The 25,717-nt window shown below is 39.6% G+C and overlaps 1 protein-coding gene across 1 annotated transcript in view; it reads right to left on the bottom strand.

Moving 5' to 3' along the window:
* Positions 1–7,073: 7,073 nt before the first annotated feature.
* The window catches only part of LOC102780475 (protocadherin-15-like), a 213,590-nt gene continuing 194,946 nt past the window's right edge, over positions 7,074–25,717 (bottom strand). The window contains exons 35-39 of the mRNA XM_087844645.1: positions 19,141–19,162; positions 18,459–18,497; positions 18,182–18,255; positions 10,830–10,959; positions 7,074–8,705 (exon numbers count right to left, since the gene is read on the bottom strand). Of these exons, the coding sequence (XP_087700771.1) occupies positions 7,074–8,705; positions 10,830–10,959; positions 18,182–18,255; positions 18,459–18,497; positions 19,141–19,162 (1,897 nt within the window). The remainder of the gene's footprint in view (positions 8,706–10,829; positions 10,960–18,181; positions 18,256–18,458; positions 18,498–19,140; positions 19,163–25,717) is intronic.

Below are 25,717 nucleotides of genomic sequence, written 5' to 3'. Positions count from 1 at the left end.
TGTTTTGGGGATGAAATGTTCTGTCTCACAATGTTCCAGCTACTAATCAAATCTCTGGTTGCTGTGTTAGAGCTTAATAAGCCACGTTAAGCCTGTCTTCTCCAGTAAAACAGTGGCCTCCGGAATCAGTGAAAATTTTAACAATCAATTTTGTTGAATCAGTGTTAGCTGCTCAGATGTGCCCTTCCTTCCAGAAACTGTTTAAAATATGACTCTGGTACACTCCACTAATTCCAGGTAATAAGGAGCACACAGTTTCAAATATCACCACCCGTACTGCACCCTCTGTTGATTTCCTTAATGCAAAATTATGTGGTCATCCAATTAAAGGTGAAAGTTTTAAACCCCGGTAATTCTGGAGCTTAATGATCCCAGTCTTTCAAGACTTCAAATAAAACTGTATGCAGTTCACAATTAAAAAGTTTCCTCCAACCTTATTGTGAGCAACTTTGATAAAGGAGAGGGCTTCATGTGCGAAGTTAAGTAGATTTCCTATGGTAGTGTGGAATTATAATTAAAAGGAATCTCTTCTTTCAGTATCTTCTGATCAATATCGGTTTAAATGAAATTTTATTAACTATTAATGGCGCAGAAGAAGACTTTTTTTTGTTCATGAAATTAAAGCTTTGGTTTTACATTTTTGGCAATATGTGCCTTCTTGCAAGAGAAGATCAATAAGAGAAAGGCATGAAGACTGGAAACTGCATCCATGAACTTCAGTAATTAGCTTTTTTTTTTAATTCATTTATAAAATATGTAAAATTGACAAGTTTGGGACAGAGCTGTAACTTTTTTTTTTTTACTGCTGCTAAGCAGGAAGGAGGCATATCTGTATTTCTTTTCATATTTATTAGACAGGTGTTTAAGTGATATTGATCTTGTTTAAGCAAGAATAAAATTAACTCTTATTTTATGTCCTTTTTTCAAGGGGTCATTTTAAATAAAATCATTAAAAACTCTTTAAAGTATGTTAAAGTTGCCGTATAATCATCTTTCCTCACTATAAGGTTGCTGTGAGTTTGCATCTACCTCTGAACCCCAAATCTCCACCACGACCTCGTTAACTGTTCCTCGGTGTGACAGCTTTAGCCAAGCTTAAAATTAACTCTAGCTGTTTCATTTGGCTTGATTATCCCGCTTTCTTAATGTTGTGGAGATGCTGTGCTTAGATTGTAGGTGTAACTTCAAATGGGAACTGCTGCTCTTAAGACCTAACCAATGCTTACTAATTACCATAATGTCCTTTTCACTAGCTTTCAAGCCAAAAATTAAAACAACTGCAGCAACAACTGCACTTCTTTGAAATATTTGAGTCTGGTTTCCAAATCCAAATGCTCATAGTCTGTATACAGACCCAATGCTGCCAACCAAAGCATTAGCTCTTTGGCTAATAAAATGCTAGAACGTATTGAATAAGCTGTACCACACAGTGGGATGTATTGTTTTTTAGAAGTTCCAATAAAAACATTCCAAAAAGCACCAACCCCATAACATCAGGTAACAGGTATTCACTACAAGACAAGGCGGTAATTTTCATATCTCAAATTGGGAATTTAACATATCACTCTACAGGGGGTGAAGCTAGGCTGAAGTGCCTGTTGGCAAAAAGCAGAGGTTTTGACTTTACATGCACAGCTTCTACCTAATTTATTGAACTATGCTGTTTTAGTGACTGTTCCGAATTTTGGTCAAAAACCCTAAATGCTTCCAGGCCGGTTGCCGTACAACAGCGGTGATGAAAATCCTTGTAAAATTAGTTAAGACGGAGCTTTTAAGGAAAACAGAGTATGTGCTTTAATCCCTATGCAGTTTGCTTAGAGACCAAAGAGAAGAGTAGACAACGCCACTGTGAGCTTATTGAACCTAACTGTCAAAAATGTTAAAGTATTGTTGATTTTTATTTGGCCTTCAATACAATTAAATTCCATATTTTAATATGAAAATCTTGAGGATCTGAAACCTGTTTCATCAAGTCTGCTTCTTGAATGGCTCCAAGGAAACAAATATATGTCAAACCTGAGCACACTGGACCAACGGTGTGTTGCTGTCCGTCCTACTGGTACACTGCAGAAGGTGTATGGAACAATGAAGGAGGTGTAGTCCCTCCAAAGTCTTCACTTCACCAAAAATCAGCAGCTAGATAGTTAAATCTTGTTCCAACAGGACCATGATACCAAACACACTTAACTAATTTTGGAATGAATAAAGCAGGCTAACATTAATCTTCTGAAATAGCCTTCCCAAAGCCTCAACTCTATTGAAAATTTGCGGACTACGCTTAAAAGCCGTGTCCGTGACAGGAAACCAACCAATTTAAAAAGAAGGGTGTTGAAGTTGAACCTTGGCTCCTGTTTTTTCAGCCTTCAAAGTTGCAGCTTGGGGTTTAGCAGCATATCATCAAGTTAGCGAAACCACATTTCAATGGCTGGAATTTTATTTGGATAAAGTCTGCTAAGCAACTTTACAAGGATAAAAAGGCAAGTGTGAACAATACACGACTTCATGTGTTAATGAAACATGTCAGGCAAATTCAAGATGAGTTGCGTCAGTAGTCGTAATACTGAATGAGTCACTCGGTTCCATACAGACACCAGTCACTTAAAGGGCCATTAAAAAGTTCACGCACCTTTGCCTCTGCTATCAAAGTAGAAATATAAGTCCTCTCAGTCTAGGTCCAGTTTTCTAAAGGTGTTGCAGCTCTGAAATCAGGTCAGTTTCACTGGAGAAGGTACAAAAAAGTGACATTTAATAAGTAATCCAAATAACCAATTAAACACCAATGAATTTGTTCTGTTTTTGCTTCAAATATAGTTCCATCACTTCTCTGAATGTAAATAAAATAAATTAAGTTCTACTAGCTGATATGTGAGGAATCTTCCATCACAGACAACAGAGTAGCAAATCATGTAATTAGATTTCTTCCAATTGACCTGGAGCATCCCTGTTAGTTCCACAACTAATGAACAGAAATCATGTCTGAATGTTTCAGTGATCTTGGCAATATGGAACGAGCACAGTGGCGTAGCGTTCAGTCAGAGTTTGGTCATGGGTATGTGAAGGCTGTTCCACGGCCCCATCCATAACTCCTCCTCGTCCGACTGCGTTCTGTCACTCGGGCACTCCAGCGGCTCTCTGACGACGAGTCCGTCCGTGTCGTCGTTACTGCCGTCTACCTTGGACTCTCTCTCGCCTTCTTCCGACTCGTTTCTCGCCGCTGTGCTCTGGGGCTGCTCCGTGCCTTCCTGTGCCGCTTTGAGCAGGTTCGATTTCGACGCCACGCTTTCCGGGCCTGCGTTGCTGGTGCTGGTTGACTCTAAAGAAACGCTGGATTGTCGCGTGTTGAACACATTCAGCGTTTTGCTGTCAGGGTTGGAGAAAGAGGACGTGGTTGTCGTGGTGGCAACCGTTCCCGAGCTCTGGAAGGTGCGGAGTGCGTTGCACCCGCCGTCCGGCGTCGTTCTGAAGCTGTTCAGGGGAACTCTTTCTTCTAGTGTGGCAGCCATTTTGTCTAGTTTTTTAAAGTGCTTTGCCAGCCTTGAGCTGAAGATAGGAGAGGGGAGTTTGAGATTGTTGTTCGTAGTAGTGGTTTGCGTGGGCCCTGTGGTGTTTACTGAGCGTCGGGTTCGGATGATGGAGCCATTCTGGGCCACGTAGATGCTCCCGTTAACGTTGACTTGGCTGTTGTGGGTGGACGACAAGCGCCCACGTTGGGTTTCTGGCGCGCTTTCCTCACCCGTGGAGCTGGTCTCGTACTCTCGGTCAAACACCAACTTGACCCGACGTTTTCTGCTGCCCTGCTGAGAGAAACACATCAATAATGTGACTTTAAACTGCTGACCTTGGGAGTTTCATTGAGGCAAGAGAAATGAATCGTAAAAGTGATGATACAAAGCACAAAAATTGAACATCTGCTGTCTGCCTCAAAGTGCTTTTTCGATAATGCCTCAAAACTCCTTCGGTGAACTGTACTGAGTAGTTACCCTGATGATGTATAGTGGTGTGCACTGGGGAACTTCACACAGTTCACACATCTACTCACAAAAGGCCATCGAAAGTTTAAAACTGAAATTAAAGGCATTTTGGAGAATAATGCACTTCTTCTTCCTTCTCTCACTAGCAGTGAGTGCCTCTGTGGTGTCGACATTGAACACATTTGCCTTACATGCAAAAAGTCTCTGGTTTGAGATCAGGAGGAGATACAAACCCAGCCTCAGGGGGTGTCAAAAGCTAGTGTACTTCCTCTGCCAGTCCCCAAGCCTGGATAAATAGGAGGGCTTTCTCAGGAAGAACTGTACCAAATCAAGTCTGTTTACCCATCTGCTGTAGCAAACCCTTGGGAAATAAGTACTTTTAGCTGCACCAGCAGCTTTGCAAGGATGTGTAAAAAGTTGACAGGGTGATGGCGTATCTCCATGATCTAATCTTTTTCAAAAATAAAGACTGACTATGTTTGACCCACATAAGTACTCTTGATTTATGATTTTAAGCTTCATTTCCAAGGTTTGGTTTGATTTAGGCGTACAAACTAGGATTAAAGCCTTTCACGACATTAAACAGCTTCCTTTGCTACCATCAGAGACTTACCGGTGATGATATTAGCATCCATTTAACAAACAGTTATTCCCACAACTAACAGAGGTGTTACTACAAGTTGTAACAACCACTTGGGTCTCATTCCCAAGGTGTCAAAGCTGCTGGTGTCCTGCAGAGAAGCACAAGGTATCCAATGGCATCCCTGCTGTGATGCATTTGGTGGCAATACTGGGGCAAAACCGAGAGAGGTCCCACTCCCAACTCATTATGTACAGTATGGGCGCTTGTAAAGGACGGCCTTGTTTTAACTTAAATAGTTTATGATGTCTGAAAATAAGCAGGAGGTAAAAGCAACAGCAAGAACTATTCGGCAAGTGAAAATCAAGCAAAACAAAAAGTGCAAAGTACAAAGCTTCCAAACAGGACATGGCCCGCTGGCTGACAGAGACACTGTGATTTATTTATGCGTTGCTTTTTAAAAGAGGACAGTTATCTCTCAGCATCCAGTGCTACCGCTGCCAGTGCATCAAGGCAGCTACACCAAAGGACACCTTGTGTGTTTCTCTTTGACAGAAGCGGTATCTGACAGAACAGCATTGTGTGATGGGCTAGGAAGACGATGTGTTACAATATCAGCACAGTGGCTTTCTGGGTTAATACAGTCTTTTAGGAAGACATCCTAAGAAACGCTGTGTAAAATCTATAACTAATAATAAATGATTTGACTAACTGTGAACATTGATAGCATTTATGTTTAGGTTATATTGCATTCAGAGTTCTCTCACAGCCGGAAATGGCCAAAGGGCGAATTCCACAACCCTGATTCCAAAAAAGTTGTTACACTGTATAAAATGTAAATCAAAACAGAATGCAGTGATATCCAAATCTCATAAACCCGTGTTTTATTCATAATAGAACACAGAAAATAAATTGAATTGTTTAAAAAACTGTTTAAACTGTTTTAACGCGTTGACGCCGTGCAGCCCTACGCACGGGGTGATCTGCGCTAACTTGCTAACGGAGATTTGCCACATTAATGCGGTTATGGCGTTAACGTCATTTTAACGAGATGAACGCTAACAGCACTAGTAAAGACTCAAAATATCAGAAAGAAACAATCACACTAACCCATGTGCACACACTAGGTGACAATAGGAAGGAAAATCTGAGATGGAGTTGTTTTTTAAGGGAAGGCCTTACATATTTCAGCAAGACAATGCTAAACCACATACTGCATCTATTACAAGAATATGGGTTTGTAAGAGTTGAGGTGCTGAACTTGCCTCCCTGCAATCCAGAGTTTTCCCCAACCGGGAAACATTTGGCACATAAAGGAAAACTATGACAAATAAGACCCTGGACTGTTGGGCAGCTAGCTTCACTTATCAGACAAGAAATGTCCAGAAACTGCTCTCCTCTGACTAAAAAAGGGGTTAAAGTTGGGACTGTTGCTGCCATCAACTTTAAATTCTTCACACAACAGCCCAACGTTTATGGAACTGGGGTTGTATTTCAGTTGATATATGTATTTATAGGGAAATAAGGCTATCTACACACCAGACTGAAGACATACCAAACCTTCTCTGGTCAGAAGACCCAACATTTGTAAAGATTTTCATTTAATTGCTGTTAAAATAAACGTGTTTTTTTTTTTCTTTCATTTTAAAGTGAGAAAATGAGAAACAATAAAAAAAAAAAAAACACTTTCACTCACTGCAAATACAAAGACATGACAGCAGTGTGACTCAACAAACCGGCCTTTGGATCATCTAATGATGAGGTTTTTTGTGTGTTTTTTAAATGAAAGAAACTGAAATGATTTTGGAAATATAGCACATGTTGGTCTTGGATGTAATCTTTTAGAACACAAAACTAAATTATTTAAGTATAATATAGTAGGTCAGGGTCAACACTGCTACATGTTCACACACACATACGCACAATGTAACCCTTAAAGATTGTTGTATAGATCATTGTATAGAAGAAAGTACATGTTCTCCATAACAAAGAAAGCATATTTTCTTCCTGCTGGTAAACGCTGCTGGAAGAGCTGACTGCTAGCAGAAGAATGAGCAAAGAAAGAGAAATGACTAATGGAAAAAAAGCTTGAGTAAACCTTAAGTGCAACAAAGAGAGGTCAGTAAATAATCTGAGCCGTAGCAGCATAAGAGAAACAATCAGCTGGAAGTGGGAGCTTTCACAATCGGAAAACAAGACAAGTCGGCTCAGGGGGAAAAAACTGTAGATGTAAAGCAGAAAAGCACTTCACGAAGACGAGAGAAAGGCTGACTGGGGAAAAAAAGGGGGGATTAAAGTTACAAGCCAAAGAAAGAAAGAAAAAAAAAGAAGAGAGACAGTCAGAGAGGGCAGCAGAGGACACGCCGACACTTTAAATTACAGTGGAAGTAAATCACGCCAAACAAGAAAACACAAAAAAGAGAGAGATTAAAGTTATAAATTCCACTCAGGTAATGACTTCACTCTCAATCCAAGCATTTTCACCCCAGACCTTACTGAGTGGCAAAGAATTTAATCTCGGCTCAGCTGACTCCCAAATCCCCCTCTTCTTCATCTTCTTCCACATCGTGGTCGCTGCTTTTCTCCTCCTCCTCATCCTCTTCGCTGTCCTCCATGATTGGTGACAAGTCGTCCGAGCTGTCCGTCGGGCCTGAGCTGATGTCCGACTGGGTGTGACTGGAAGCTTGCCTGCCTCTTGACGGCTTTCCCAATCCAGCACTTTTTACCTCTTCTTCTTCTTCAGATTCCTCGCTCTCTTCTTCACTCTCTGGCTCTGTTGCTTCACGTGAAAGCCATCTGGAAGTTTTGGGCCTGGAACTAGAAACGGTTGAACGCGAATGTCTAGAACTTTCCGAGTCCCTGCTGCTGTTTCTATCAGTCTCTTTGCCGCTCCTGTCTCGCCGTCTGCTGCTGCGTTCCCTTCTAAAGCTCCCTCTACTGCTTCTGCTTTTATGACTCCTGCTGTTGCTGCTCACAGAACTATCACTAATGTGTCTTTTTGCCGGTTTTCTACTCATTTTTTTCCTCTCATCTTCCGTCTCAGACTCAGACCACTCTCCCAGCTCATCTTGGCTTTCCTCTTCCTTTGCGTTTCCTGAGTCGGACTCAGTTTTTTCTGTTTCTGTGTCACACTCGGCCTCGTCTGTTTCTGCCGGGACACGTAACGTGTGGCTGCTTGCGTCTGAGAAACTGAATTCCGACAGAGACTCTTTGCTGCCACTTCCTGTTTCCGAATCACTTTGAACACCGCCGCGAAATCTTGGTTCTTTTCTCCACCATCCTTCAATGGAGCTGTTCGGCTCTCCGAACTCCCACCTCCTCCCCTCCTCTCCTGTGGCTCCCTTAGACACTAAAGCAGAAACGCTCATATCTCCCATGGAGCCATACATCTTCCCTGTGTCCCAGCTTTCGTCGTTGCTCCACTGTCCACCTCCCACCCTGGCTGGTCCCTGGAGCCTTCTGGCTAGGGAGATAAGACTGAGGGCCCCGCTCAGCTTTTGTTCCATTGCTGGGGGTTTGCTTGCTTCAGTGGACATCTGGAAATAACTCCCATCTATGACCATGCTGCCATCCCGGCTGAAAGACTGGCCAGAGGACAACAGTCCAGGGAGCCATCCCCTGTGCTCTGGCCTGATGCCTCCTCCTCCTCCTCCTCCTCCTCCTCCAACTGCATTGTTTGAGCCGCCACTTCTGTTGTTTCTCCCCCATGTTTCTACTTCTTCTCTTCCTCCCCTCTCCCTCCTTATTTCTACTGCTTCATCTCTGCCTACCCTTTTATTTTCCCTCTTCCCTGCTCCCCCATTCTCAAACCCAATTCTCACTCCTCCCGCTTTTCCCTCCTCTACTTTTTCTCTTCCTCTGCCTCCCTCCTTTATCGGTCCAATTCTGGCTTTGTTCCACGGAGGGTGAATGGCAGGAGGCTGTCCAGACTTTTTCCCTGCAGAGGACAGTGTCGTACTCACTCGCATCAAAGCCTGCAACCTGGTAGCCACGCTCGAGCTCTTAGGTTTAGTGTTAGCAGTTGTACTGCCTTCTTGTTTTTTGTCATCCTCAGTCCTCACGTGTCCGTGGGTCTTTGTCAGGGCTGGAATAGGCTGAGCCTGAAGGTGGGAAGGGTGTGGAGCTAATTTGTCTCCTTGAACTTTTCTCCTCACCTGGTGCAATGATGACATTAGTCCAAAAACAAGTTAGATTACACTAACTACACTTGACCATAAAGAGTAATCACTACATATTAACTTTACAGAACGCTTTCAATATGAATAGTCACATAAAATGAACACATTCCATTATGTAGTACATTCTAACAAAAATAAAAAGGATGTACTGCAACCTTAAAAGGATAGTTGAACATTTAGGATTAACAGACAGATCCCAAGTAGCATCCACATTCAGCCTAATCTGCGTTACTTTTAGCGCTCGCAAATATGGGCCAAACACACATTGCCATCTGAGATGAGAAGAGCCCGAATTAGGGTTTCTTTTTAGGATAATGCTGTACAGTGTTTTTCTTTCTAGCTAATTCCTCCAGTTTCAATCTTTCTGCTTTCAGTCACTGTAAATCTTGAGCCACCCTTCATTTCTGATGCGCTGATTTATTGCATGTGCAAACATATGCAGGAATACGAGGGATTCTAATGATCTTAAGAGTCAATATATGGTATGAACTCCTTTATTCTTCAGCCTGAACTCTCTTAGGCTTTATTATAACTTATTTCTTCAGGAATAGTTCCCCAGGCTGTGTCTAGGATATTTCAAAGCTCTTCTTTGGATGTTGGCTGCCCTTTGTTGTGTTCTCTGTCACGATGATCCCACACAGAGTCTGTAATGTTAGGGTCCAGGCTCTAGGGAGGCCAGTCCATGACTTTTACTGCACTGGCTGCACTACAGAAAATTGAAGTTACTGCCAATCAGAAATCCTTCCAAATGGTATTTCAATAGTGGATCTAAATCTGACTTTTCTGACTTTCTGTTTTGACAAGATCTCCAACACCAGCGGTCCCCAGCCTTTTTTTGTGCCACGGACCGGTTTAATGTCAGACAATATTTTCAAGGACCGGCTTTTAAGGTGTGGCGGATAAATGCACCCAAATAAAAAATATAACCAAGAGAAAAACTGCGGTATATTGTAAATATAATACTAAACGCAAATTCACCGTGTAATTGTGTAACTTTATTAGCAGCGTCCTCCTGAAATGCGCCACATCTCCCCCTTAATGCTCTCTGGTCGCTATGGTAACACAAATATTTCTTTCAAAATAAGGCGGGAAAAGACCCAGGGAAACCGAGTTAACAATAAAACCCCTGAAAACCATAAATTTCACACCCGAGCCTCGACTCTCATGGCCTGGTACCAAACGACTCACGGACCCGTAACGGTCCCCGGCCCAGGGGTTGGGGACCACTGCCCAACAACACTGGCTGAAATGCACCCGCAAACCATGACAGAACCTCCACTGTGTTTTAGAGATGACTGTAGACGCTCACTGTTGTAGCTTTCTCCTCTCCTACCTGGCTCCCTCGTCTATCATCTAATTTTAGGGTCAAATAGCCAAAACTAAATTTTCAAATTTGGATTCATCACTCCAAAAGTCCTGTTGCCACTAATTGTCAATCTAATTCTTGGAAAATTTACTTCAGGCTTTTCTCCCAATTTTCTTACATAATAATGGCTTCTTGACAGGCACTGTTCCTTTGAGACATTTTAGCTCTTTGGGAATCACACTGTTGGTGCAAAATGACTAGTTTATGCCTACAAAACTGGGTGATTTGGGCATTTTTGGCAGAGGAAACCAAAGAAAAGGGAATAAATTATGTGATTGTGCAACAGACTGATAGTAACAAAGAAGCGAAATATGCTATTTAAAACGAGCTTGTTGCTAAGTTCTGTGTGGACACTACAGCAGTTCATCCCTTGAGTTGGGTGTATTATTTATGCTCGAATGATTTATAGGTCGGTGTTAACAAACTCTTACTCTGAAAATCATCAGATACAAACACTGGACTGAACATGAGTAAAAAAGCAGCCAATGTCCAAAGAAGATCTAAGTATTGCAGTACTGCACTTTAGCACACTAGTGTATAGCATTTCTCAAAGTGTTGAACTATTCCTTTAACCAATTCTCTACAGTTACACCAACTAACTGTGTAACTGTAGGTTCATTATTCTCTGGTTTTTGAGAATATCATGAAAATATTACGGACTCTGTTACCAGCCTGTATAATCTGCTCTCCAGCGTTTCCCTTTGTATTCTAATTTTATATTTTCCTGCATTTACCTCTCCATCAGACTCCTGTGGGCTGTAGTAGTAGCTGCCGTCATCGTCAACAACGACTTCTCCATATTCATCATAGAGGCCAGAGGGCGAGATCAGCTTCCTGCGGCTGCCATACTGAGGAAGGTCGTACCTGGATAAAAAATCAGAGGGAAGGGGGAAAATACCAGGATGTTACACGTAAGCACATATATGCAGAGCAAGTTGAGCCTATACTGAGTTTTAAGTTATTATTTGGAGGCTTCTTTTTTATTGTTGGCTATATTAATAAGCAAACAGAATCCACTGTGCAGCTTCAGCCAATCAGAAGTAAAGATAGGAGAGAAAGCTGCTTACAGACAAAACTGATGAACTTGGCTAGTGCTTATTCGCAGACACTTACAGTGATAACACATAGGGCCACACTGTGGTTCATGCCAATGATAAGCGGCGTCTAATGACTTTCCTAGGCAAAGCTGCCTTAATCACAAAAGGAGCATTTTGTTGCCAAGAGACATTTTGTTAGCAGAAAACACTGCAATCGATTTCCCCCCTTTTGTCTCTCTTTGTTGCCTGTTGCCGGGAGCGCTGCCTGACTCCATCGACCGAAAAAAACGTGTTGTGTATCACTACTTAGGCTCCGTGCCCTGCAGCAAGCAACTCAGGGAGCCAGTGGGTCAAAAAGCACATCTTTTCAAATGCCATTCTGAAAACAATATGTCCCAGTGTGATTAAAGTAACAAATGTGCTCCAAGTCCTTTGGCTTCATTTAGAGAGCTGTGGAGAAATGTTGCCCTGTGTAATCATTCTGCTTACAGTCAACCGGTGAGAAGTCGCCCTCCCATTACATTAAGTAGCAAAGTAATAAACAAATGGAAAAGGCACGTGGATGACAGATGGGTGAGGGGGAGAGAAGAAGGAGGTAGAGGTGTTTTAAGAGATAAAAGGGAAAGAAGAAAGAATGAGTGAAAATGGAGGGGGGTCAGAGGAGAAAGGTTGGGTAATACATAGACTAACAGTTTGGCCCCTGAACGCTAAGGTAGTGTATCTTAACTGTTCTCTTTCTCTCAATGATAGGATTTTAATTATTAAACTGCAGACTCAAACAGAAGTGTTCACACAAACATATTACTCAAAGGCAAGTCTCCTTCTTTCATCTGAGGAGTCTTTCCCCCTATTTTCCCCTCTGTCTTCAACTCTTGTCTTCCCTTCAATCGTTTCACCCTTTATCACTCCATCCCCCTGCCTCCTGTGGCCACTAGGGGGCAGTAGTCACATGAGTCAGAGAAATGTCTTCTGCAGCATCAAGATACCAACATCAGTCACTGCCAGCGCTTCATAGTATTTTTGTAGCTATGTGTCAGAACCTAAATGAACCAAACTGGGTCACTGGTGAATCTCCAAATGGTAAATGATGAGTCAGTGTGTGATCTCATTTGTACACAGGTAGTACCGCAGGCTGTACGTGTTCACTAACTGAAAAAAAAAGATAGTTGTCATCATATTTTGGACATGTTTGTTGAAATTTGTTGAGATCCATATTGATATAGAGGACTCAGTTTCTTAATAGGCAGTTAAATGTATTTGGAACTGGGTTCTCCCTTACTAAAGGATTATGAAATCAATTTTTAATGCACAGAAGTGTTGGTTCTTCACTTAGTCCACACATCCATATAGTTGTAAGATGCTCCCGACCTTCTTACAACCACATGACGCTAAAGCCTGCCAGACAATAGCAAGAGATGGCATAGCCAATCACCACCTTTACAATGTGAAAAAGAATGAAGTATGTTAAAGGTTTGGTCTGAGTGGTAGTTGCAGAGATGTCCGTGGATTCTTGACCTTGGGTAGTCATTGACTGCAAAGAATTTTTAAATTAATAAAGAAAAAAATCCTTCAATTAAAACGATGTAATTTCATCCCAGAACTTACAAAAATTTCTGTAATTCTTAAGCAGTTAATTAAATACTTTCGATAGACCCCTTGAATTAAAGCTGAAAGTCTGCACTTTAATCACAACCTGATTACTTGATTTAACTTTAACCGATTGCCTTTATAGTATGGAGACTTAAACCTGTTCATGTAACTGTCAGTGGGTCTCTAAATGCTATAGCGTTAGAACGTAGGATGCTATAAACAAGTGTATAAAAGCTTTCCATGTACTTTACACTTGTGTTATGTTGCATATTTTATTTTTTCCAGGCTTGGTTCAAACTTGAAGGTATGTCAGAACTCTGCGAAGAGCATTAAAGAATTTAAAGCGTGATTTTTCTGCCACTGTATCTTCCCCTGACGAGGTCCATTTACTCTGACAGCATGGAAACATTATTGGGCTTGCTGCTTCTTTAGATTGGATGTAGAGATGGAAAGAAAACAGTTCCTACAATAAAGTAAATGGATCATGATTTAAAAATACAGAACGTTTCCATGAGGTGAGGACAGTTCTGTTGTGTTCAAGATCTCAGTCACACCAGGTAATTCACACCTAAACCACACTCGGTGGACAGACTAGATCACAATGTGAATATGATTTTAGGGTTGAGCTGTCACTTTGATACAACGTGCACCTAAAATAAGCTGGACATGACTTCAGCTAATCCATTTGTATTTCCTGCTCTCATTCAGCTAATCTTTCCACATTTTCTATTGTCCTCACATTTCTTTTTATGTGGGTGCCCTAACCGAGCTCCTATCAGCTCCACGGCAGTCACACTGCTCAACACCCACACCAATAACAGTTTTGGAAAAGCAAGATTTAATCCCTTATTGCTCTGTAGCATTTATGGATTGAGTATTTCACTCTTGACTAGAGGGCAACATGAATTTGGCTCAGTTTGTTGTTTTTGTTGTTTTCCTTTTTCTTTTCTTTTTTTAGCACAGCATCAAAACATTAGACCTGTGCAACAAATGGTTCCTGTTTATATTCTGCATCTGTGTAAATCCAATCAGAATCATGCCAGCAGCAGATGGCTACATTCCCACATGCAGAGAAAATCCCATTTTGGCCTGATATTTTCAAGAAAGTTCAAAGCAAAGGTCAAAAGGTTGCCAACCAGGCTTTTGGAAGTGTATACTGTAAAAAAAATAATAAAAAAGGATTTTGTGGAAAAACAAAAATCAGGAATGAGAAATGTTATCCAAAGCCTGAGAACTGGTTCGGTATTTGCTGGCGCGGACTGTTTACGCCTTTTATTTGCAAGTGAACGAAACAAAGTGATTAGATCTCAGTCCCACAGGGTCACAAAGTCTGATTTTCTGATCCAGTGTGCGTACAGAGTCAGACACGAGTTTGTGGATGTTGCTCTAAGCCACCAGCATCTGGCCTATTGTCTGCTTCCACGGCTGGCTGCCTGATTAGCTGCTACAGTATTGCAAAGCTAGGCAGAGAGAATTAGCTGTATGTGTGTACGCGTATGCTATGCACGTGTGTGCAAGAACGAGCATCTGAGTGATTGTAAGTGCGAGTGAATGAACGTGCTTGCCGTAAGAGAATTTGTGTGTGTGTGTGTGTGTTCTTCCACTGTGCGTTTATGAGTGTGCGTAGGTGGGTGTAGAAAATCAAGTTCTCTGGAGTCTGCAGCTAAAATTATAAAAATTACACAATGCATCACAGATGGCAAGCTCTGTGTGTGAATAACACACATACACACACACACACACACACACACACACACACATACACACACACTAAAGTGTGCGTTTTTTATATACTGTGTTCTTTTTACCTTCAAGGAACCCAAAACACACACTGAACAAAATCACTTTTCTGAAATCTCCTGACTTCCTGTAGTTTGAAGAATACAGGAGCGGCGTAGTATGAGGCAGGTCGCCGGTGTCAACATTTCACAGTAGCCAACACACTGTGTGACTGATGCAATCAGCTTGATGTCAAAGCCGCTGCCACGTGGCTGACATGACACTCAGCTGGATAAAGCGAACACAGTGAGGTCCAGACTCACGCAGGAGGAAATATGTTGTAAGGGACCCTTCCTATCAGTGCTAGCGGTCAAAGGTTGGAGATGGAACATAGCAGAGTTGCCCGCATTCATTTCCTGTACACTTTTTTTTCTCCGCTGTGTATCACTGTTGGTAAATGCTGCATTGCTCTGTAACACCACAAACAGTAAAGTGCCAGGTAAAGATAAGAGCTGAAAGAAATCCGCTGCTACAGTTCTGTTCACGCTGCTATGAATGACTGCTGTTAAAACATGAGACCTACTGAATGTTTCTTTAATGAATTAAATGATGTATTTGCAAGTTCAACATTGAAACTGGCCGTGTGGTTACAATCATGATCATGGAAATAACACCGGGAATTTTATCTGTATAAGTTAATTTTAAAGGTCGTTGCATTAAGTTCAATTATTTCTGATTATATATCAACACAAAGCTTTTGTGAGAAACATGAACTCTTCAATAACTCCTTTTTGTTCATAATTACGCCGTGCCACTTCATGGGTCTTGCTACCGTTAATTTTTTGAGCACCAATTTGTGTTAATTCTGCAGTTAGTGAATGAACCTAGATATGCAGCTTTTAGAGGGTTTGTGGCAATTTCTGTTTGTAACCATTTAAAATACATCCAAGCAGTTATGTAACATTAAAAAAAAGAAGTTTAGACCAATATACAGTACTTAAAAAAATTATTACACCTGTCATAAAAACAAGAAAAAGAAAGCATTTCATATCTTTCAAAAACATATTTAAATTAAAAAATTATTGAATTCATGGAATTAAAACCTTTTTATACACCCCAATTTGAACCGACACACTGGACTTTCAAGCATTAAAACTAATTTTAATTAAACAACTGTAATTTTTTAAAAAAAATAGTGTTTAACTATTATTTTTGCTTGCTTTTTTTATAAAAGATCAACTTTGAATATTCATGTATAAAAACAATACTTATTTTTGCATTAAAAATATGTTAATTAAAAAGCTTGAGGATTCTCTTGAATTCATCATTACAGAAACATAAAATGTATTTAATCAATGATTAGGAAGCTGTGGCATAAACCTTATGTTGGATGATGATGGTCTAAAAGATTTGCACTCTACAGCATAGATAGCCACTATTAATTTATAAGATTGTGCCAGTAGAGCGCGAACTGTGTTGTTCATTCCAGAGACGATAAGCCACTGCTGCAAACACATCGAAAGCAAAATACATTCTTTTTTTGTAATACAATCTGTGACGCTAACACAAAGCTAGCAGCCAGACACCCCCAGACTCACAATGATGCATAAGCTGATTTTAACCCAAGCCCAACCAAAGAGCCAAAGCTTGATTTTCAATGGGTGAGAGAGGCAGAGATAAACATGACTGTAATGTCTCATCGCACTCCACACAGCAGAATCAGAGTAACCACAATATTTTTCTGTGATGTTATCTGAATACTGTTTTTCATCACCTCTGATATCAGATTTGTGGTAAAATTTAAATGGACTACTACTAAAAAAGATCTTCCATGTGTCCTTCTAATTAGATACAGAAATTATATAAGAAAATATGTAAGATTAAAAACTAACTTCCTATAGTAAATACGTAAAATAAGTAATTTCTTTAAAACAAGTAAAAAGTAATGTGTAATAGATTACTTTTATGAGTAACAACACTGCTTGATGACTGGTTGAGACATTTTGACACAACTGTCCAAAATTGCTAGAAAGTTGTTTTTTTAATTAATTGTAATTAATTTTGAGTGAGGTCAAGTTAATAATTTAAAATTTATTAAAAAACTGGCTTATATCCACCAAGATCTTCAAGGTCGACTTAATCAGTTAGTAGTCTGAAAAAAAATTTAAAACTTAGAAATTGTCATTCTTACAAGTGTGGCGTGTTAACACAGAAAGTACTGTATAAAGATTTAAAACATCATGTAACATCTGACCTCTGACCTCTCCTTCTAGGTCAATACATTGATCTGAAGGTCAGTTAAAAATAATGCTATATAGAGGTATTTAAAACTATGTTTCTTACTGTTATTGTTTGTATTGACCACACATGAGTTATAAGGATTCTTAACAACACATTACTTTGGACACGCACTCTTCTTCATTAAAATATTGTTAAGAGTAAGAGAACGAGCTGCCTAGTTAGGGATATACTTAAGTATAATATTATAAGTTATTCACGTCCAGTTATTTGCAAATCAATACCTATTATCAATTACCCACCGCTACATAATGTTTGTGTAATCAAAGTAAAGATCTGCCATGCTACTCTCATCTGATTTTTGTGCGTAAAGACACGTAACCTTGATCATTAAAGCATAAAAAAGCCAGTGTTTTGTCTATACATAACAGACAACTTACCAAAGAACTGATTTGAAATCTTTAGGTTTGTAATTAGTGACAAAAACAAACCGTTTGTTCAAATTTTTGCACCGACAATGTGTTTCCCGAAGAGGTATTATTTGAAAACGTGGCATATTTTGGCAGTGTGCAGTGAATCCTTAAAAATTTTATGAAGTTCTGTCCTTAATAAAAATGAAAAAACTAGCACAGGACCTAAAAAATGCATCTGGCCCTTCAGTGAATCCATCTACTATTCACTGAAGCCTCATCAGAAATGGTCTCAGTGGAAGGTTGGCTGTCAAGAAGCCATTCTTAAGGAAGGGAAAGAACCAAATTACACAACAACTGGACTCAAAATCAGTGGCAACAGGTCTGATAAAGAGATGAATCCAAATTTCTGGTTCAGTTCATCATCAACATGTTGAAGATGGAGACTCTGTTATAGTTTAGAGCTGCATTTTGGCTAGTGGTGGGGATGTTTTCAAAACTGATAGAATTATAAATGCGGAAAATATCGTCAAATTTGGAGCCACCATCTGGAAAGCACTTGATTTTCCCAGCAAAATATAAAAATAAGAGATAGTTTAAGTGTTTTACACACAAACCTTTACTGTGTAACTAACTTGATTGATTTGTGTTTTTTTGTTGCTCTTTCCTCTTATCTTGTTCTGCATTTGTTTACCTGTGATTCCATTTATTTTACCCTCACTCACTAATATCAGCTATTGAAAGTGAAGTCGTACAGCACCACCCCAAAACATGCAACATGCACACGCATATTTGAATATTTATGTATTTTTTCCCTGTTATTGTTCAATGTCTTTTGTACGTCCTGTCTATTGTTGAAAAATAAAGCATGGAAAAGAAAGATTAGCTCTAAATAGCTTTTCTTTTGCTAACTGCATTATTTTAAATTTGATATTCTCAGGTTCATTGTTCCTGACTTTAGAGCTAATATGAACGTTTTCAAAGCCTGACAAAATTTACATGGAAAGAAAACACCAAAACGATAAAGGACGCGTGCAAAAACAAGCTGGGTATAACAAAGAAGTGCAATTTGATGTGCGGCGACGTACTAACCCGTGGTCATAGTTGTAATAATCCTGTGTGTAGTAGTCATGGCCAGGATCGATGCCCGATTCCATTGATAGTTCCTGTTAGATTGACAGATCTTTGTTAGAAGCTTCCCACACACACACACACACACAAACAGATAATTTTATAGGACATGACTACACATACATACACACTCATAGTGATGACTTTGACTGCATTAAAACTTCCACAAACCCATACTCCAACAGACAGACGCCCATAGGGATTAAATAAGTACTGAAACAAGAGAGAGACTGAGTACCTCAGGTCGGAGCAGAGAAGGTCGGAGAAGTTGTTGCGTCTACCAGAGGGACAGAAAAGTGGTGAATGGAAATAAAAAACAAACAAAATGGAAGTACAGTATTTCAGCGCTGTCCCTCAGAAATGTGTACATCTATATTAGAAACATAAAATCGATAGCTGATGCCCTGCCATTCAGTTTCTCTAGAAAGCTCAGGGTCCAATGTATGTATATGCTTTCATTTGATGTTATCTGTCAGATTGTAGGAACATGGGAATGAGGTTTTATCAAGCAGCGGATATAACTTCTGAACTCAATTTAAGCTGAAATTGAGTTTGAAAATGCATGCACTGCACAAGTGACTGGATGACTCTTTATAGGAAGGCTAGACCGATGACATGTATTTAACAATGGGGACGTGGCAGAAATGTCCAGGATGTCTAAAGAGCCAACTTTTTGGAATCGTAAATGAGTGGGTATATTTATAATATAATATAATAATATTTAACTTCAAGATTTCCATGTACTATAGTGGCCTTTTTAAATTATAATTTATAAAGCCAGTTACATGCACTGTGTACTGTAAATGTTCTTTCTTCTTGATAGCATCAAACAGAAAAGAAGATGGAAAGTAAACCAGGGCATAAATGTAAGTGAAAGCGTGCAGACATGCAACGACAGCATGCACACCCAAGACACCTACCTCATGTTGTCCATATCCACGCCTACAAGATCAAAGAGAGCAAAGAGAGCAAAAGTGAGACCTCTAGCCTAATATTAACAAGAAAACACACTGCCTAGGCTATAGCTCTGTCTTAACATATATTTCAGTGCTTTGATGAGAATCTTTTCTTCCTGTAAAGGAAATGTTTAAATGATTAAAAAAAAAATAGAAGGGGCTTACTGGAAATATTTCACAGTGAGTGTAAATTAACCCAGTTTCCAGGAAGGAAGCAAGAAGATGAGATGCGTCTAAGTGATTGTATGGGATTTTGTGTACGTTGAGAAAAATGGATAACGGACGACGACTTTGTAAGAGAGAAAGAGAAACACAGCCAAATGAAATTGAAGCCATTGTGTCATCCACGTCTATTGTTGTTGTATCTTTGCAAATATTGTGATTAGAGATTTACGAATGCAATTTCACATCTCATTTGTAACTCATATGAACTCATTCTGCTGTTAATGGTGTATGTCAATATTAACCAAAGAAGTAATAATCATATTTTAGTAAATGTGTAAATTTCAACTAGTTTAGCGACTGAGTACATGGGTACTTATTCTCACGATCAGCAAAGACTTGTGCATGGAAACACACAGGGAAGCATATACTGCTGGTGATACTGTGGTGGCCCATGCAGTGCTGTGAAAAAGTACGTTTTTTTGTGTGTCACAAAGATAACCTGAGTGAATACAAAATGCTGTTTTTAAATAGTGATTTCATTCACAATGGAAAATGCATGATTCTATCAATTGCAGCAAGTCTCCCAGGTCTTGAAGCAGCTAAGCAGCTCCAAACATGACACTACCGCCACCATGTTTGACTGTTGGTGTGATGTTCTTTTTATGAAACGCTGTGTTAGCTTTCTGCCAGATGTAACAGGACCCAAACCTTCCAAAAAGCTCAGGTTTTGTCTCGCAGGTCCACAAAATATCACCTTAAAAGTCTTGGGCAGTGTTGGGGAGTGACGGAATACATGTACCGACATTACGTATTTAAAATACAAAATATGATACAGTTACAATTTTAAAAGGGGATACTTAGAATACAGTTACTTTGTTGAAATAAATGGATTACACGGCTTCCTGTTTCATAAATTAGGATATCCCTTCTTTAATTTTGGCAAATCCATGCATTGCTGGAAACCCAAACAAAACACAAAATAAGAGGCTCTAATGTAAGCGTCCTGTTAATGTTGGTGCTGTCAACTACACAATGGACCCAAAGCCAACACAACAGAGCCGGGGCAGGAATGCATATGTTAACTTGGAAATTCCGACACCACTTCTTATTTAAATAAGAAAGGAATGGGAGAAGTCTGAGAAGTCTTCAATGCAAAATCTGTTTGCCAGCAAACAAGCTGCTCTCAGAGTCAAAAGACTCCACCTCCAACCAAAAGAAACATCTGGAAGTAAGTTCTTTAAAAAAAGAAACAAAAAACTAACGTTAGCCTACTGCAACTACCTTGTTTCAGTTGTGGTAGCTACCTGAGTTATATGACACATCAGTAAATTTGATGTACTATTGCTGTTTGATTTATTACTATTACTGAAGGCTACTACACTGAGCTATCATAGACTGCAGACTGTTAGACTTGATGGATAGCATTAACAACCTGCTAGCTGCAAATAATCATGTGCAGTTCTGAAAGCAGTCGATGAACTAACCTCAGCCAACGCCAGCTAACAATGTTAGCTCAGTGGCGAGTAGCCGTCAGTAAAAGTAATAAATCACACAGCAATAGTACATTCATGTAGTTGTAAAAAGCATGACAATATATCCAAGTAATCCAAAGTATTCAGATTACGTTACTCACACTGAGTAATTTAACGGAATACATTACAAACTACATTTTGGGGCGTGTATTCTGTAATCTGTAGTGGAATACATTTTAAAAGTAACCTTCCCAACACTGGTCTTGTCAATCATCCAGATGTGGGGAAGAGGTGAGCAACTAAAGAGGTAGATTAGCGTTCACTCTGGGGTGCTACACCCCATGTGTTTCCTAGCTGTTTCCCTGTGCTAAGTTAAGCTAATTATCAACTAGCTCAACCATAGTGATATCCTTTTTTATGTAACTTTTCATACTTCTTTTTTTGTATCCCTACAATAACAAGTTCATATGATTTGACAGAAAAAATAAGCACTCCGAATGTCAACAAACATGCAATTAATTTTACTGTATATCTGACTGAATCCATCCAGCAGCTAAGAAGATTATGTATGCGCAACAGCTTAATGATGTTTACAGTACTGTGAAATTAATACTTGTTGCTATGAGAAAAATAAAATTAAAGACAGTATGACAAAGAGAGAGCAAGAAACACCAACTAAGAGAGAAGTAGATACATTGAAGGTAGCAGACACTTTAATAAGGGGAGGCAGGAAATGTGATTAAAAAGAAGGAGGGTGAAAAGCAAAAAAACAACAAATACAAAGAGAGAAATAAAGAAAAACAGTCAATAACCTGTCTGGTCTGTCTTAACTATGCTGCACAGACTGTACAGTTGTGTGAAACAAAGGTAATGAGCTGGCAAAATGAAGACGTATCACACATCAACAAGCAGACTTTTGGAGGACACATCACATTCTCCTGTCTGCTCTTCAAGTGCAAACACACGCAGGCATCCACACAAATTGGTAAATCACTCGAGCATCTCATTAATTCATTTTAGAATTTCACGTGTGCCTCTTAAACACACACAGGCGCACGCTCCGAGGAGGAATCACAGCCTTCCAGTGGGTATCAAAACGCGGCTAAAATACGAAGCTGAGGATGTCGGATGGGGCGGATTACCGCCGATGGGCGTATGAGCAGACAGGGTAAATGGGTGAGTGAATGGAAGGAGAGATGAAACGGATGGTTTGGGGTGATCTACGGGTTCAAAATGTAATGACCCTTTTCACAGTCACTGTATCTTAAAGTGGGTGTTTACTGTCTACGTTTGAGCTGCAATCAGAATATGCCTCCCACCATGTGTAGCATAATCTGTGTATGTCTGCGCAAATTTCTGTGGAAGGATAAGTCTATTTTTCTTGCCCTTGTTGCTCTGACAGACGCATTATTAGGTCCTCTCGAGACAAAAAGGCACAGACGGCTATCTGATCTCCACTGCGCACACAAACATACACACATTTGACATGATTGACTCTCGCTCTCCATGTCCTCTCCACCTTGTCTCATAGCGTGTATGAGAAACAGGAGGGGAGAAATATTAGCTCTTAAAGAACAGACTCAGACTATGACACCCAATAACAGCCTCTTTTCTCTTTCTTCTTAAGGCTTTATACTCAATGTTTCTGTTTCACCCTCTATTTCTGCCTTCTGCACCTCTTGCCACATTCCTTCCTCACCTATTTGTCCTTTCATTACAGTCACATGTTATGTAGAAAATACCAGGTGTGGATGAGAAAGCAGGAAAGTGCCCCGGTGAGTTGCAAATATGGTTGCGAGTTCAGGGCCATTACAGATATTGTCTTAAACAATTTTCCTACTTGCATTATACTTATTCAGCACTTTAACAAAAGCTCCGAGCTGCAGTGCCAAAGTCGTTACATAGGTTTGATTTTATTATTTTGAGCCACAGCATCTTGTAAGGCCAACGTTTTTTAAAAAAATTAAAGCTGGTCAGGTAGTCCAAAATCTAAAAATGTAATGCCACTGGCTCAATTTCTCTGTAATTCCACAGAGCAAAACATCCAAACTACTTGAATTGCTAATCAGTGTTGAATATGTGAGCAGTGTTTTAGATGTCTGGAGTCGTGCTCAGTCGAGTTATTTTTGTAATCAGAACAAAAACGGGTACGTTTTTTTACATTTTAGGCGATGCGATAATTCTTTATCAGGATCAGGAAAGTGTGGCATCATCATGATGGTGAAATCTGAATGTAGTGGTTAACACATTTGCCTTACAGCTGGGAGAGCTCTGCTTCAAAATCAGATGGTGACACAAATGAAATGTGCTTCTAGTGTTGGTTTCAGGACCAGATAAATGGGATGGCATAAAGCTTCTTTTAGCGTCTCCGTTATTCACAAGAGGTGGATGGGTCTGCATGTTTGATTTGGTAGATTTTTACACCAGGCACAACCCTCCTAGGAATTTGTGTCTGCTCCCAGTCTTAAATCGGGATCATTCATATGTTAGACGAACATGTTAACCATCATATTATTGAGCCACTGCTTCAGGAAGCACAGTGTACAGTCTGAGACAAATCAACATGCATATCCTTTGGAGGTCATCGTGATTACTTCTTGAGAAATAAAGGAGCAGCTGAAAACACCTGACAACATTTTAGGTTTTTTTCTTGATGTAAAGTCATGGATGAAAAATAGTTCCAAAATGAAAGTAGACCTGGAAGTCGTGTTTATTACTACAACATCATTTAGAGTTACTTCTTAAATGTCACCTGGTCATGCTGTTAAAAAACAACAACTTTCTTTTAGTACAGCAAAAGAAAGTTTCTGTTTCAGAACTGGTTTCGAATATCTATTAGAGTATGATTTTTAAAATAATCTAAAAAAAAATCTTCAGTGGTGAGTCATACTTTTGGATCTGCCATTATCCTACTGAGCTAACAGAGTCCTGAGTCTGTGACACTAATATTGCGGAAAAAGATGGAATAATTGTAATTGAGTCTGGAGTGTTAAATTCACCCTGTGACAAATGAAACAGACTTTAAATGCACAAAACTCTAAATAGCTTAAAAGACCCCAGTAATACTAGTTTGAGTTTGTGAAAAAGGTGTCGTGTAGACATCACAACATTACATATTTAAGTTTGTTCTTTACAATACTCTGGTCTGTAATTCTCACTCATCACTCTAAGCCAACCTCATATCTACATAGAATCAAAGTCAACACCTTACCAGTTATGTAAGGTGGTTTCTCATGACTATGTTAAATCATTTCTAAGAAATTAACTGTGTTTTACTTTAAAATGTTAATCTTAATGAAAAGCTAAAGATAACTAGCCAAAACTCACCCAAAAAATGAGACTATTGTTGATTTAAAGAATTATCTTTGGGTGGATTGATACATATTAGTCTTTTTTTTTTTCTTTTAAGTTGCTCGAATCATTACCCGAACATTGCTTGAAATACCTGTAAAACTGATTTATTTATTTATTTTTGACTAATATCTGTTTCTGCTTCAATATTTGCCACATTTACAGTGCTCAGTTTTGACCACGGAGATGACTTTTTGGTTTCAACTCGGTACTTACATTCTCAAATCTCAGGCTCTACATCAATATATGAGGATTTTCCACATCTTTGTTTTCTTTTTCAACAAGTTAATGTAGCAATGGAGTTTCTCAAAATCATCACCGAGTTTTACAAACTCCATTGCATTAGACCTAAGAAATAATGACTAGTAGTCACAAATAGAAAACCAGATGTCAGGGTCGGCAGAAGTGATAATGCAACACAGCAGTACTGATGATACACACACACACACACACAACCATGGTAAATAATCTTGTAATGCTTTTGTAGAGTTACTGTTACAGAGTCTTACACTTGTTATTTTTAAATTGGTAAAAGAAAACAATAATGGTAAACAAACTGAAATGAACATAATACACATCATATTTCTTTCTTTATTTTTAATGTGGCACTGCTATTTTGCAGTCACAACACAGCTGTGTGACAGCTTGAGTTTGGCAAAGTGCAAAACGAGGGATCACTTCAATGTAGCCCGACACACATTGTGTTAAAAATAATGAAGGTTTACACCGAAGCATTACTATTTCCTTTGTCGTTTTCAGTGGCTATTTGCTGCTTCAGTGACACGGACACAGACCTGCGACTTTAAAATTACACCAGACACTCAGTGGCTGTCTCACACCTGAGTTTTCAGGTAAATTATACATAATTGCTGAAAACAATACACTTTCTTAAAGGTGTTTGTTCTCCGGCAAAAGCACACAATACGAACTGAAAGGCTGCAAACAAAATGTGTCTGTGAGACAATGAAGATATGCTGTGTGTGCGTATGTGTAAAGACACGCAGCAGACTGAGGGTGAGAGCTAATCTTGACATAAAACATTTCCAGCCCAGTCAGCTGAAACAGTAGCTCTGCCTGCAACCCGTTTAATGCTGCTGTGTAGATGTGTGTGCGTGTGTGTGTGTACATATTCACACTCCTGATTATGCAAAGGCTCTTGTGTGAATGTATGATTGGGCCTTTGTTTTGGATGCACACAGCCTTTTATTAAATCAAATCTTGACAGTACAACACTCATAGCGGAATTATGTGCTGTGTGCTGGGAAGAAAAACGCACTGCTTAGAAACAAAAATGATGACAAAAACCCCAAACAAAAACAACAAAATTTGCTAACTCTGTCGCGACAGTACAGCACAAATCCACAGGAGGAAAGAGTTTGACATCTCACATCGTAAATCCTCTCATAGTGCAGAAATACGAGCATCATGGTTTGTGATTCTCTATAGGACAACGTGTGTCTTGGAAGACTTGTTGAAACTGTCAGTGACTTGTGAAATCTGCAGCTGACAAAGCCAAAAAAACCCGACAAAATTTGGTGTCACATCAGAAGACT

This window comes from Neolamprologus brichardi, chromosome 8 (genome assembly GCF_056152115.1).
Source record: "Neolamprologus brichardi isolate AB-2024 chromosome 8, ASM5615211v1, whole genome shotgun sequence".
Lineage (NCBI taxonomy): Eukaryota > Metazoa > Chordata > Actinopteri > Cichliformes > Cichlidae > Neolamprologus > Neolamprologus brichardi.
This window is presented reverse-complemented; position numbering and strand designations above follow the sequence as displayed.